Source organism: Lissotriton helveticus, chromosome 5_1 (assembly GCF_964261635.1).
Source record: "Lissotriton helveticus chromosome 5_1, aLisHel1.1, whole genome shotgun sequence".
Lineage (NCBI taxonomy): Eukaryota > Metazoa > Chordata > Amphibia > Caudata > Salamandridae > Lissotriton > Lissotriton helveticus.
Genome location: NC_136065.1, coordinates 1,019,695,630 through 1,019,711,368, shown reverse-complemented (window position 1 = coordinate 1,019,711,368; position 15,739 = coordinate 1,019,695,630). Strand labels below are relative to the sequence as shown.

The following is a 15,739-nucleotide window of genomic DNA, read 5'->3' as shown; positions in this document are numbered from 1 at the left end:
TTCAATGTAAGAAAACATTCGCTCAAAACCTAGGCCTGGCTTAGGGAGTCGCATGGGACCACCTGGCACCTAGGTGAATACCACTGCTTATACTTCATGTTCTGATAAGTAGACTGTATCACACCTAAGTGACAAGTTTTGTTTAAGCTTTCTTGTAAGTCATGTATTTACCTGTTTTTTTCTGTCTGTTCTGTACGAAGTCAGAGCGCCGAAGAGTGGAGGGGGCTGTTCGCCTGTAGATACTGTTTCTTTTCCACAGGTCAGTATTGGGCTCTGCCTCGACCATGTCATGGTCGTTGTCCCTCCATTCTGGTGAAATTCTGCTTGGACTGTAACCCCCAGGGTCACAAAATTCATCGAAGTCCGAGTCCAAGGAAAGGCCACTTCGATTCCTGGAATTCTGCAGACCCTTGGCACGGAAACCAAGCTCCCCACGCTCTTGGTCTCGCTCTCCAACCTCAACAAAACCATCACACTCCTGTACCCGCTTCCTTGGACTATTACGTACCCTCCCAACCTCTTCTCCATCCACAGGGGCTGAGGGTTTATGGTATATAGTCTGGACTCTATCTGTTCTACAGCTTTCATAATCTTCATCCGAATCCCTGTGATCATAACCGCGAGCATCCCCATTCCATTGTGTAGTACCATATCCATAGCGCCTGGATTCCTTGTAGTCCTCCCGACCCCTCTCCCAGTTTTCAAGTCCTACAGGACTGTCCATCTCTCTGTAGTATCCATTGTCGCGGTGTGACGTGCTGCGTCCACCTTTCCTAGAATCCTCGTAGGCGCAGCGCATTTTACCACGATCCACACTCTGACAGGAGGGTTTCCGGCAGTCTTCAGGGGCTTCTTCTAAGCTCCTGGTCTCGTCATAGCGCCTGGGCCCCTTCCTTGGATAGCTGTTGTCCCGACAATAGGGATCACAGTCATACCGGCTGCTGGCCTTCCTGCGCTCCACCAGGTCCTGGTCATAGTCGTCGATGGCGGGGTGCATGCCCCGTTCTAGCCTGTAATCCCGAAAGTTTCCATTTAAAGGCCTGTCGTCCACATTCCATCGTCCATCTTTTCCATAACAGCTATAATCTCTATCTAGTGACTTTGCATCGACATATACAGTCTTGGGCCTCCTGGGGTCTTCGCCATCAGGGTACCTCCGGTCAGAGGCCCTATAGTAGTCGCAGTCCCGGTCACAGGCTCGGTCCTCCCTGTAGTCCCTGTCAGTCCTGTCGTACTCCCAGCCCCTGTCCACTCTCCTGTGATCCACATACCGGCCTTCATCCCTCCGCGGGTCCTGCTGGCAGTCCCGGTCCAGCCTCCTGCCATCCCTCCGCGGCGGCCTCTCCACCCTGGGGTCCGGGCCGCAGTCTCCCCTCCAGGCCCGGTGCCCAGGGGGGCTGTCCGCCCCGTAGCGCCTCTCCAGCCGGCTGCAGTCCTCATACTCCCAGCTGAGCCCCCTGCCGTCCCTCCGGGGAGCCGCGGGGCCGCCGCCCACCGTGTGGTAGTGGCGCTCGTAGTGTAGGGCGCACATGCTGGCAGAGCCTCACAGCGGCCCGGGCTGCCCGCCTCGGCCCTCCTGGGTAGGGGTCATGGCCCCGCTGCACGGAGCGCGAGATGCAACTTTGCTCGGAGTTTCACCTGCGGATCCTCTCGGGCGCTCCTCGCCCCGTCAGCTGGCTGAGAGTGTTTTCTTTCCTTCACTCCCGGCGCCCAATCAACAAGCACCGGCAATCCCATGCACCTGATTTCTGGGTTAATCAGCGACCGAAGCCCTGAGTGCATGAAGAGCCCGCGAGCCTGGCCTGTGATTGGCCGCGCGCCGCCCCGCGCGCCTGGAGGCGGCCCCGACCCGAACAGGCTCAGCCGCTTTGTTATGCTAAAGCCTGAAGGAGGCGTTGGAGTTGGATCTGTGACCGGGGCCAGCGAGGTTTCCTCCGACTCCAACAAACCCGTTCAGCGCAGCTTTATATTTCAATCAAGTTCGCTGCGCTCAGGTCGAGGCACAAGGCAAACTCGTTTCACTGAGCTGTTAAACTGAGGCGGGGAAGCACTATGATTTGAAGCTTTTTGACAGACACTGAAAAGATACTGGGTGAACTATGTTCGCTCACGAGCCCGTAAAAATTTGTTAAGAAAACAGACTGATAGATACGAGTTTTTTTTCCGCTGGAATTTTGTGTCCCACAACACGTCGGCTGACAAACGAAGTGGAAACCACGAAATAAAGAAATTACACTAGACCACAAACATGCAAACAAACAAAAACAACAATTTCTAACCTTGGTAAACATGCTATGACATTTTGGCTATGTCAAGGTTTTCTCAAGGTTTGTTTTGTCGCGGCTTTCACAAAACTTTGCTGAATACGCTGCTGGGACCTCGTCAATGTAAAAAGAACACTGACTTAAAGCAAAACACTTTTTTCGTCTCAAAAAGCACTCATTGCCAAAGTATCACCACCACTGAAGTGAACTGCTTCTTGTGAAAAGGGGGAAGGCCGTCACGGTCACGGACGGTGCAGTTGCTCATTGGCTAAAGAGGGCTGAGGCCCTGCGTTATGTTGTATGATGTGGGGGGCAGAATCAAAATAATTAATAGCAACAAACTAAATGATGAAAAGAGATCACCGAAATCCCCTAAAATATATATGCTTTTACACCTATTAATTATAACACGTATGTATGATGTAAATGAAGATGCAGACAACTGGTACAGGTAAGCTTAGGATAAGCTTTATTGCAGCACAGAGATAGTAGGTCAGCTCCTCGTCCGACCAAAGCTCCAACTGCCAACTAGGCAAGGGAGAGCTCCAGAATGGGAACGCAAGGAGAGATCTAGAGTGCTAGCCCAAGGAAGGAGCAAAGCACTGTACAACATATCTCCCCTCCTTGTAATGAAAAGAAACACAAGAACGCAAAAATAGGAAAGAAACACTAATGCACATAGTCATTCAAATACATGGGTGGGCGGCGGGAGCGAGGGCTCCTCAGGCAGACATCAGCTAAAGAAGAGGGAGGAGGAGCAGGAATACAAGGTACAGAAGAAGAAGCAAAAGAAGCAGAACCAGAAACAGGCACAGGACTATTATGATAAGTGCACAAGGATGTGGAGGCATCGCCACTACCCACCTCCCCCCGTCCAGCTGACAAGGGAATGGGAGAAGAAGGACTACCAGAGGACAATAAGTAACCATTGCAGCCATCTATTTTGTCAGAAAGCAGGTCATCAGAAGAAGAATCTTTACGTTTCTGGTAGAGGGCTACTCTCCGGTAATTCCAACTCTCACCATTGGCTAATACAACGAAGTTGGGAAAAACCTTTCTGACTTTGTAGGGACCTCTAAACTTGCTAAGACCCTTAGTAAGTCTGCCCGGCTTAACCTTGACTAAATCGCCGACAGAAATAGGCAAGGAGGCACTGTCAGGAATTAAAGGAATTTCATTGCCCGAACTCAGCCAAGAAGGGGTCAATTTGCTCAATGGCGTGCGGCCACGCATAAGTTCAAAAGGAGACTTTTCACCAGACTTATGAGGTGTGGAGCGATAAGCCCAGACCAGCTCCTGGACACGCTCGTCCGAAAAACAGCTAGACTCCACAAACATTTGAATCACACCCTTGATGAGGCGATTCACCCTTTCGCAAAGGCCATTGCCCTGTGGGTTGTAAAGACTCGTCTTCTGATGCCTGATACCACAACTGTTAACAAAAGAAGTCATTTTTGAGGATGTGAGTTGAGTCCCATTGTTAGAAATGAGAACAGAAGGATACCCTTCATTGTAAAAAATGCGCCTCAAAAACTTGATAGTGACATCAGTAGTGATTTCTCTCACAAACTGTACACACAACCACTTTGAGTAACAATCGATAAGGACAATAGCAAACCGGTGATCAGTAGGAAGCTCACCCATGGGGCCTATGAAATCTATGCAGACGCTATGCCATGGAGTACTCTCAAAAGTAATCTTGTGGGTGGAGTGGGAGCCTAAAACTTTGAGGCGCTTCTCGCCCTCCTTACAAAAACTACACCTCAATACGCAATCCACAGCGTCATTATCGATAGAGGGCCACCAAAAGTTCATTTTGACACGACGTTGCGTGAGACTTTGACCCAAGTGTCCCTCATGGGCCAAGTCCAGAATTCTCTTTCTTAACAGAGCAGGGGGAACAAAGCGGTCACCTCGCATAAGAACATCCTTTCCTTCTAGGGAAAGTTCATCTAAAATCTTCAGAAAGGGTCTGACGGAAGGACTAACAGTGCTTTCCCTCCTAGCACCATTAGACATGAGACTAATAACAGTCTTCAAAGTCAGATCCTCCTCCATGCCCTTGGACCACTCGTCACGGGAAAATGTGCCACCACCCACTGACAAGACGTCCTCTATAACAGCAACTGCAAGGTCGTCAGACTTAACATCAGAACTATAGTTAGTTGAAGGTATAGGGAGCCTCGACAGACAATCAGCCTGGATGTTCTTCCACCCGTGAATGAATTCAATCTCGCACTGAAAGTCTTGCAAACGGGAAGCTAGTCTCGCCAACCTGGGAGAACCTTTACCAGCTCCACCAGGTGCTAGGACATTGACGAGAGGTTTGTGGTCGGTACGTAGAACAAACTTGTAACCCCACAAGTAGGTTCGAAAGTAACTTGTACCCCAGACCGTGGCAAGAGTTTCCCGTTCTATTACTGAGTAGTTAGACTCAGAAGAGGACAAAGGTCTGGATGCGAATGCAATTGTCTTTTCCACGCTACCATGTTTCTGTAAAAGAACAGCGCCCAGACCAATGGCACTTGCGTCCACCATCAAGATGGAGGACCGAGTAGTGTCAAAAGGGGTGAGGACATTGGCAGATTTGAGCTCTCTTTTTATCAAATTGAAACAAGACTCATGTTCAACGGTCCAATTAAACTTGACACCCTTTTTAAGTAAAGATCTAAGAGAAGCCGTCTTGGAAGCAAAGTCTCTTACAAATTTCGAGTAGAATTCGATCAAGCCCATAAAAGATCGAAGTTGATCTTTATCGACTGGGGAGGGTGCTAGCTCTATGGCTTCAATTAAATTTTTCTTTGGTTTGATGCCATCCTCTGACAAGCAAAAACCTAAGTATTCTATCTCTTTCAGTAGGAAAGCACACTTCTCTTTCCTCAAGGTTAACCCAGCTTCATCTACTCTACATAAGACATCATGTAGGATTTTGTTGTGTTCTTGTAACGAACTACCATAAATCAAGATATCATCTTGAAAAAATAGTACCTTATCGAGACCTTTGAAAACTTCAGAGACAAGTCTCTGAAAAACGCTAGCAGCTGAGACTAGCCCAAAAGGTAGTCTAGTAAATTGGAATGTGCCTTCGCTGGTGATAAATGCAGTTAAGTGCTTTGAGTTATCATCCAGGCAAATTTGGTGGTAAGCGTGTTTGAGGTCCAACTTACTAAAGAACCTTGCTCCTCTAAGGGTTGATACTAGTTCACCAATGTTGGGGAGGGGAAACACATCGGCTACCACACACTTATTAAGAGAGCGAAGGTCCACACAGAACCTGATCTTGTTGTCCGGTTTCTGCGAGATCACAACAGGCGAAATCCAAGGAGATGCCTCGATGGGCTCGATGATACCTCCTTGGAGCATTTCCTCAAGAGTAGCTTTAACTTCATCACGTAAAGCAAAGGGTACTCTTCTCACCTTGTGTTGTACAGGGTAACTGCCCTCTTTAAGGATTATGCGATGAGAGTATCCAATAAGCTCACCCAACTGGTCTCTAAACACATTTTTGAATCTAGCCAAAATATCCTCCACAGACGAGGTCTCAATAATGGAAACAGGGTTATCAGACCTGGGATCAACTACAATATGGAGATCGTATTGGTGATGACGGCCTAGGATTGCTGGTCCATCAGCAGATATGTATATTTTCCCATAGGCTGATCTGCCCTTGAAAGCAATTTCAGCTTCAAAGAAACCCAGCATGTCAATACTCTCACCCTGGTAACCAGACGGGAAAATGTCACAGGTCCTCAAAGCTCTTTTTCCCCAAACATTTTTCATCAAAGAAAAGGGAATTATGGTCCACTTTGAACCGGTATCAACCATGAGCGTAACAGTATTCCCATCAATAACAAAATCATCCTTGAAGGGGTTACTCCTCTGGTTATCACACGCACACACAGTATCAGTCAGGACTAAAATTTTGTTGACATCACGCCTCAAAACATTATAATCGTCAACAACCGTAACCTTTGAGTTATTCTTATTTCTACACATTTTAGCAAAGTGTCCCGTTTTCCCACACCGTAGACACTCTTTGTTGTTTGCAAAACAGAATTTCCCATCTGAAGGGTGAGAAAAGCTACCACATCTCGAACACATTTTTTGATTAAACCTGCTAAGAGATGTTGGTTGCACATTCTTTTTCTGAAGAATGTAGCCCTTCTTCCTGACAATTGCAATGGCGGCAGATTCGTCGTCGCTATTTTCACTAAGGGTACTCTTATGAGAGATTTCAGCTACTTTAGTTTCCAAGCCACTTTTTTGGAGTTCTCTCATGCATTTTTCGCTTTCTTCTACGACTTTGGCCAGTTCTATGGCGTCTTTCAATGTTGGGTTCTTAGCCGCCCACAAACGTTCTTGCACTTTTCTATTGTTGGCCTGAACAACTAGTTGATCTCTGATCAACTCATCTGCCATCTGGCCAAAGTTACATTTAATAGATAATTCACGTAGCCTTGCAACAAACTCGTCAATACTCTCTTCAGCCAATTGTTTGTTTTTATAAAATTTGTATCTCTGCAAAATGAGATTCTCCTCTTTACCAAAACGAGTTTCTAATCTTGTTACAGCCTCTTTAAATTCATCAAAATCAGCTTGTGATCCTGCAGGTAATACTTGTGGTAAGTATCTGAATAACCGTTGTCCCTCTTTGCCTAATGTAGTCATTAACAGTGCTTTTTTTCCGTTTAGGTGAATAGTCTTCTCCATCTAGCGCTTCAATATAGTTATGAAACATAACTATCCAGTCCTCCCATGCTATAGGGGGATTGCCTGGCTCTGACAAAAATTGAGGAGGGAGAGCAACGTTGATTGACTGAGTCATGACTTTTAATCGTTGTTAACAGGTAACGAGAACTCAATGCACCAAACAGTATAGTAAATGTACTTAGAAGACAAACGCTTAATGTTATTGTACTTGATGACTTGTGATGACTGGCTGGAGTTTTAGACTCGTTTCTACTAAAATTTCATTAGCCTCGTTTCGATAATGCCCAAAGTGAAGGATTGTAATAAAATTAATTCCAAAGCTGTTGTGAGCGTTTACTCGCACTCCGGTGCCACTTACCACATTTGTATGAAATCTACGCGTTGCTAAGCGTGAGCACAACAGTCTTTTGTTACTCGGCGTGTAACTAGGGAAGAAGCGATGCTGTCAAAATGGCCGACAACGTCGTGACGTCGTGCGTAAGCGTCACGCGTCAGACGTTCAGAGTTAATATGTCAGACGCTCATTTGCTCAGTTTTCAATGACGCGCTCAGTGACGCAGCGTTGTTAAGCAACTCACCGACAAAGGAAGTTGCTTCGGTGACGCTGTTGCTCGCGATGATCAAGACTGGTGATGTAGCCGTTGCTAGGAGGCACGTCGTTGGAGGGTAGACGTTGATGGAGATGACGTCACCGCAGTGTCCCAAACAGCAAATCGGCACAAATATCGATCTTTTGATCAGCTCGATAACGCTGTCACTGAGAAGACGGAGGCAATGTTCCGCATTCGCGCTGTGTGCCACACGTGGATTCTTGAGGAAGCTGAGGCACTACTTCTCTGGAAGACGATTTCTGGCTGCATACACAGGAATCAGTGGTCGGACTTCTCGCCAGCTCAAGTCGCCAAGTGATGTAAATGAAGATGCAGACAACTGGTACAGGTAAGCTTAGGATAAGCTTTATTGCAGCACAGAGATAGTAGGTCAGCTCCTCGTCCGACCAAAGCTCCAACTGCCAACTACACCTTTTGGAAACAACAGGCAGCTTCTATTATACCCCTCGCATAATATGAAATTCAAAATCAGGAAGGCACCGCTAAAGTACAAAAGCTGATGCACATTCTTAAGCAAGCCTGGCGTATGAGGAGCCCAGTCAGGTACACAATGATGTAACTGAGCAACGCAGCAACATCACATTACAAACTATATCAGATTTCTTAAATTACATACTTCAAAGGCCCAGAATTCCATCAAAGAAATACAATCTGGGCACAGGTAGAAGGGACATGTGCCCCTGGCCACAGCTGCCAGGAGAGCCTAGTGAAGCATGACACACTTGAGCGGTTCTGGCCTTTGTGTATGCTGATTACAAAGTATTTTACTAATTTTATAAGAAAATACATTAGCATTTCTGTTACAAGGTTAGCCAAACGTAGTTTGTAGAGCAGTGTTTACAGACACTACGAAATATATGTTTAGCTAACCCCATCCAACTTGACTTGCTGAAAATAAGGAAAAGGGTGATAGGGTGATAGAAAGAAGGAGAGAAAGGGTTGAAAGGAGGATACAAGAAAGGTTCTGTAGTAACAGCCGCGGCCGGCAGTGGGAGTACCGGCAGGGCAGTGACGTGGGGAGGGGCAGGCCGGGGGGGGGGGGGGGGTAGTAATGTATAGATTTCGAGCTACCCGGGTAAGTAAACATTTAAATAAATAAAACGAATTTCGTTGAGTGCACTGCATCCCCAAATGCGACGCAGTGCGCACATCGAAATTCATTTATTTATTTAAATGTTTACTTACCTGTAAAACTCCGTAATCCATACATTACTACCCCCCACCCTGCCCCCCCCCCACGTCACAGCCCTGCAGGTACTCCCACTGCCGGCCGTGGCTGTGTAGTAATGAGACTAATAAGACTTATAGCAGCGTGCTGAACTGATATAATTATAATGAGAAAAATACACATCCTATGATGTCAAATAGAGTAGGGCAAAATTTAAATTAAGGCGAGAGCGCCAGACGTAAGTCTCTTGCAGGAGTTGGCTAAATTGGCAGGTTGGTCAAGTGTCCGTGTTTGTAAACGAAGTGGCTTAAGCAATGGAAAAGATATGAACAAGCAGGCTCACTGCAATTATTCAGCAATAGTGAACCAAATTACTCAATCGGTTTCACTAATTTATGCACCAAAAAAGGCAAAGTATACAGCAAAATGCACCACATTCTGGGCAGTATTAGTTCTCCATGTTATCATTTTTGCTGATATTAATACTGTTTGGCAGGTGTTTCACCTCATTAGTAGCGGTTTAACACCTGAATCCAGCAATCAGAAACTGGAAAATGAGAGTTAAATTTGGAAAGGGTCTGCCCTGCCACTGCACAGCACCACATGTGACGATTATTTAGTATTTTGTGATCCTTTTGACAGAGAACACGTTTTAGTGAATCCTGCAGCATATGATGGATTATGTGGCAAATGTGATAAATTCTTAATTATGCAGGAAATTAATTCCCGTGGCCCTGAATGCATGTCAGAGTATCATCAGGTAAAGGTGGCAAGATGATTTTTTTTAAAAATGGCTTGTTTTGAAAAAGGGAATGCCAGATTGTTAAGAGTTAGCCTGTTTGTGAACAAAAAATGAATTTTTAGAAGCAATATAAACATAGAATCAACTAAACGTAAAAAGTAATAAGGAATAAAAAGTTCCATTCCCCTTTTAAATCCCTCCCAGCATAGTCACTAGGTTTGCAATAGCAGGTGCTTTGAGTGTATGCACACATTTGTGTATATATGTATGCTGTATGTTATCATTTGGAATAACGGGTCAGGTGCAGTCTTCATGGTCCACTGCCTTTGCTTTACTTTGTACTACTTATATTTTTACATTGTGGAACTTAAATCTTGATTTTATTAAGTAATAAACAAGACAACTACAAAGGAAAGCCTGGGCTGGATAACCTACTCGTGATGGACCTGGGACACTGGGGAGCTTGGCTTCTAAGAAGAGCAAGTAAGAACACATTAAGAGCAATCCGCTCTACTGAAAAGCGCTAGAACTGGCTCATCAAAAGCATGAGTGCGCAACTGGGAAATGCTCATGCTGTGGCATGAAAAGTTCAGTAAAACTGCCATGAAATGCTACACCTTCTCACACGGACCGTCAATGTGCATTAAACTTGCTGAGGAATATAAAGTTGAGTTTTAACTACGTTTATTCCATCCTTCCCACTAGGAACCGATGTCAGTTCTACACCCCCATAAACCAAAGAAAGAAAGCCACCTCCTCCACAACTACCTCCTTACAACCACAACCACCACTTTAACTACCAATACCCCCTTCCCCAACTAGGCAGGTCTCTCCCCTACACCCTCACCCTGCCACGAACACCGGAAAGATGGCTAAGGAGAGGACCTCCCAAGCTTGTAGAAAGCCACCGGTCACTGAGATGCACATTTACTTAAATTATAAGAGATCATCTCTCCCAACACCTCATAGGTACTGCCATTAACAGCACAATTTACAGCATGCAACCTCTTTATAGCTGCCATCACAAAGAGTGAGAAAGACTAAAAATATTGCATTATATGTCCTCTGACTTATGTGGGGCTCATCGGGAACAGCTCTTCGTTCGATAGTGTAAGCCTGTCCATCCACTCTGGTCACCTAGGTAGAGATGGGTCTGAGCTGAAACAGTCCCTAGAGAGTTTAGTTTGAAGTGTTCAAGTGACAAGATGCTTTTGCTGGACAGTTTCGAAACAGCTGATTACACCAGGTGGCCCCTCAATGCCTACTGCGTTCCGAGCTTCAAAATGTAGGACAAGGCACTGATTTTGTTTGGGTATTGTTCATGTCTGCATCCTTCTCTACTCCAAGTTACCAAATGGAGGTAACCCGTCCAAGCTAAAACCCTTGGCTCCAATTGCCTGCTACAGGTCCTTACTGAACTTGGCGTGGGTTACCATCTAACAGCTATACAATAGGTTTGACCACTAGTTCGCAACAAATCTGGAAGTCTGTTAGAGCAGGGAGGCCGCGACCCAAGATTCTGATTTTAACAAATGGTCAATTGAAAAACGATCATAATACCTAATATCACGCAACTGACTTAAAGGCACACCCGCAGGGCATTGAATAACTGTGTGGAACACAAAGATACAGCGATTTGTCCTGCTGTGATTAGGAACGAATACTTACAACATTTTATAAATTCTCTATGCAATATACGGTGGCTCTACCAGACAAGTGCTGGAGATAAATTACCAAGTCAAAAAGGTTTTTATTCTGGCATTCATCACTGTGGGATATATGATACCCTGATGTATGGCATTATATCATAACCAAAGCCAACTTAAGATTTTTAAACTTTGTTAGTCCTGAAGAAGGTGAAGGCATCAAGGTGTCACCGAAACGCTGCATCGACTGTGTTCTTTTTAGGTCTCGCGACCTATCGATGCGCGCATGCGCATCGAGGGGAGCGAGAATTCAAGCGGCGAAAACATCATGAAACCACCAGCTTTTTGCTGGCGTTTTCATGAAGTTCATGTGAACCACGTGTTCAAACATGAACGCGCATCAGCCTCCCTCCATTTGCCGCAGAGCACATCAAAGGGCTTCGCCCAGCGTGCGCTCTGCGGCTTCTCCTCCCCTAATTAGTCATTTTCGCCGCTCCCCTGCCCGCCGTGTCGCATTTCTCCTCCCCTCCCCTTCTCTGCCTTCTGCCTTCCTTTCCCGGCGCACACATTTTTTTTTTTTTTTTACAAGCATTCACAAAGTGCAAGTTAATTTGTGCTCTTCAGTAACAATAATAAATGTTTTCAACACAGCGCGAAGATAGCATCTTTGTCGGATTAAATAACTTGCCCTTGATCACACAGTATGCTAAATGGTTAGGCCGGGACTCGAAACCACGAATACTGGAAACACGGCAGAGCCTGAGGTAGTGGATCACGCATGCGTACTAAACCAGCAGAAGAGTAGGTAGCTTAACAAGCATTGGCATTGCCAATAGGTCTCGCATTTGTGGGACCTTATAAGTATTTAGTTTTGCAGCACAATATCCTTGTTGCATAATCGGATATTGTGCTGCAAAACTAAATACTTATAAGGTCCCACAAGCGAGACCTATTGGCAATGCCAATGCTTGTTTAATAAAGTTTTTAACTAAAAATCCTTTAGCGTAACCCCTAGCGGGAGGAATATTATGATTCTGATTGAAGCGCGCAATAGCTTCATGTGTGTGTTTTTAAATATTTTTATGGTCAATAAATTGTCTTGAGAGAATATAAATAGCCTAGTTGCTATATGTTTTTTCTGTTGATATAATACGAGATATTATTCACATAGAAAGTTTTGGATAAAGATTTGAATGATAGCTTTAGGCACTTGGTCCTGAGCAAGAAACCTCTGCTCTTGGTATTCAATCATAGGGACATTTCTGTTATGTCTTTGACCACTAGTTCACCATCCTTTTCTGCATAGCCTCACAGCCCTATACTATATTTTTTAGCAACCACATAGTGCAGAACACCCTATAACAAATTTATCATCACCTTCTATCCACACCACTGACCAGATCTTCAGTGATAAGGGTAAACTGTAGGGTGCTGGGAACATTTATTTTATGTAGTTTGTTTTTTGCCTGATCAATTTTGCTCCAGGTAAAGAAAAACAAACCTTCAATCTGTATTATGTCCTGTCCTAGATATTTTTTTAACAGAATTGCCTCTGTACTGAGTGAAGGGCTAGTGTACTTCCTATCTCCTGGTGTCCAGATGGACCTCACCTACAGCTCTCGATTGATGGTTGTTAGGCCCTATGGATGTGCAGATGTGATGCACTCAACAGCATCCACACACCATGGTTGGGTACACTGCAGAGACTCCACAGGATACATACTTACAGGAAAATGTCTTCAGCCAAGACAGATTCCGTTTTCCCACTCCTCATTTGGCAAGTCGCCTCTAACACAGGAGAAACAAGATCTCCTGTGTACACCAACATTCAGTCAGAGGGCTGAAAAACTTGCTACGTCTGACTCATCTTGAGTTATTTTCACACTTTGACTCCTACTCAAAGCGATTACAAATATATCTTACAATAAAACAACTGAAAAAACAGTGTTTGACATCATTATACCAGAAGACTTTGGGTAGTAGTGTTCCCTAAAACAAGAGAAACGTCCGCACATTCAAAGAACAAATTTGTATACGTGTAATATCAGCAATTGCTTCAAGAAGTCTGGATTTGGGTGCGTCCTAGGTCGGAAAAGAGGGTTATCACGTCACTCGAATTGCTACTATGGATTAGGTCAAGACGTATTATGGTCATGACCTACTGAATTGTGGGGCACAATACTCACTTTGGGTTGCTTTTTACATCAAGCGACCTTATTAAGAGTTCACTACAGGAATATATTCTAAACTGGGGCATTATCGTTTATTCCACATCTTAGTTGGAAACGGAGGGTCCAACTAGTCAAGTTCAAGGATTTATATAGCGCACTACCCACCCAGAGGGTCTCAAGGCGCTTGGGGAGGGGGATTTATTATTTATCGAATAGCCAGGTTTTGAGTTCTTTTCTGAAGGGGATGTGGTTCTGTGTAAGGCGGAGGTGAGTGGGGAGTGAGTTCCTGGTCTTGGCCGCCAAGTAGGAGAAGGATCTACCTCCCATGGTGGATCTTTGGATACGCGGAACTGCGGCGAGGCCTTGATTGGAGGATCTTAGTTGGCGGGTGGGTGTGTAGAAGGATAGTCGAGTGTTGAGGCATTCGGGTCCTAGTTTGTAGAGGGCCTTGTGTGCGTGGGTGAGGAGACGGAATGTTATTCTCTTGTTGACGGGAAGCCAGTGGAGGTCTTTCAGGTGGCCGGTGATGTGATCTTGGCGAGGGATGTCCAGAATGAGTCTCGCTGATGCGTTTTGGATGCGTTGGAGTTTTTTCTGTAATTTGGCTGTAATTCCGGCGTAGAGGGTGTTTCCGTAGTCTAGTCGACTCGTAACCAGTGCATGGGTGACAGTCTTTCTTGTTTCGGTGGGGATCCAATGGAAGATTATTTTGAGCATACGAAGTACGTTGAAGCAGGAGGATGAGACGGCGTTGACTTGTTTGGTCATCGAGAGTGAGGAGTCTAGGATGAAGCCAAGGTTACGTGCGTGGTCTGTGGGTATGGGTGCTGAGCCCAGATCCGCAGGCCACCATGAGTCGTCCCAGGCAGAGGGGGATGATCCTAGGATGAGCACTTCCGTTTTGTCTGAGTTGAGTTTTAGGCGGCTGTTTTTCATCCAGACGGCTACTTCTTTCATGCCATCGTGAAGATTGGTTTTGGCGGTGTTGGGGTCTTTGGTGAGGGAAAGGATCAGCTGGGTGTCGTCGGCGTAGGAGATGATGTTAAGGTTGTGTTGACGCGCGATGGAAGCGAGTGGACTCATGTAAACGTTGAAGAGGGTGGGACTGAGTGTTGATCCTTGTGGTACACCGCAGATGACTTCTGTTGCCTCTGATCTGAACGGGGGAAGTCGGACTTTCTGAGTTCTCCCAGCTAGGAACGAGGTGATCCAGTCCAAGGCTTTTCCTTGTATGCCGATGTTGTTGAGACGTTGTATGAGGGTGCTGTGGCATACCGTGTCGAAGGCGGCGGAGAGGTCGAGTAGAATGAGGGCCACTGTTTCTCCGTTGTCCAGTAGTGTTCGGATGTCGTCTGTTGCAGCGATGAGGGCGGTTTCAGTGCTGTGTTTGGCTCGAAAGCCGGACTGTGAGGGATCGAGGGAGTTGTTGGATTCGAGGAAGGCGGCGAGTTGGCTATTGACGGCTTTCTCAATGACTTTGGCCGGGAATGGGAGGAGGGATATGGGGCGGTAGTTTTTAAGTTCGGAGGGGTCTGCAGTTGGTTTCTTCAGGAGGGCGCTGACTTCGGCATGTTTCCAGCTTTCTGGGAAGGTAGCAGAGTTGAAGGAGCAGTTGATGACATCACGGAGATGGGGTGCGATGATGGAGTCAGCTTTGTTGATGTGGTGGGGGCATGGGTCGGTTGGCGAGCCAGAATGGATGGAGTTAATCAGGCGGATGGTGTCTTCAGTGGAAATTGGGTTCCAGGTGCTGAGGTTGTTAGAGGGCTGTTTAGGTTCTGAGGGGGGTGGAGAGTATTGTTCGTTGGAGCTGTTTCCGAAACTTTTATGTATGTCTGCAATTTTGTTGTAGAAGAAGGAGGATAACGAGTCGCAGAGGTTTTGGGAGGGAGTGATGTCGTTTGAGGCTGCGGTGGGGTTGGTGAATTCTTTGACGATGTTGAATAGTTCCTTGCTGTTATGGGCGTTGTTGTCGAGTCGATTCTTGAATGCAGATTTCTTGGTGGATCGAATCAGCTGGTGGTGCTTGCGGGTGGCTGCCTTGAGGGTGGACATGTTGTTGGTGGTTGGGTTTTTTCTCCATGTTTTCTCGAGAGTACGGCATAGCTTCTTGGATTTCTTAAGGTCATCGTTGAACCAGGGGGCCTTTTTGCTGTCTTGTTTGGTGCGATGGTTTTTCAAGGGTGCTAATTCGTCAGCGCTGTGAGTGATCCATTGTTTGAGTTTGATGGCAGCTTCGTTTGGGTCCGATGAGAGGGCGGGTGGGTTTTGGTTGAGCGACGTGAGAAGTTGGTCGGTGGTGATTTTGTTCCATTTTCTTCGGGGAATAGGTTGTGGGGGATGTGGGTCGAGGTGGTTTTGTAGCTGAAGTGAACACAACTGTGGTCCGTCCAATGGAGGGCTGTGGTGTGATCAAAGGAGATATGT

The 15,739-nt window shown here is 46.0% G+C and overlaps 1 protein-coding gene across 2 annotated transcripts in view; it reads right to left on the bottom strand.

Annotated features, from left to right (window-relative positions):
• Positions 1-15,739, bottom strand: part of DNMBP (dynamin binding protein) — a 534,728-nt gene that overhangs the window by 188,288 nt on the left and 330,701 nt on the right. The window contains exon 1 of one of the 2 annotated variants that reach the window (XM_078643535.1): positions 172-1,714. The exons of the other annotated variant lie outside the window; for it this stretch is intronic. Coding sequence (XP_078499661.1) covers positions 172-1,531 — 1,360 coding nt within the window. The 5' untranslated portion in view covers positions 1,532-1,714. Of the gene's footprint in view, positions 1-171; positions 1,715-15,739 lie in introns of those variants that run through there. 2 annotated transcript variants of the gene reach the window in all.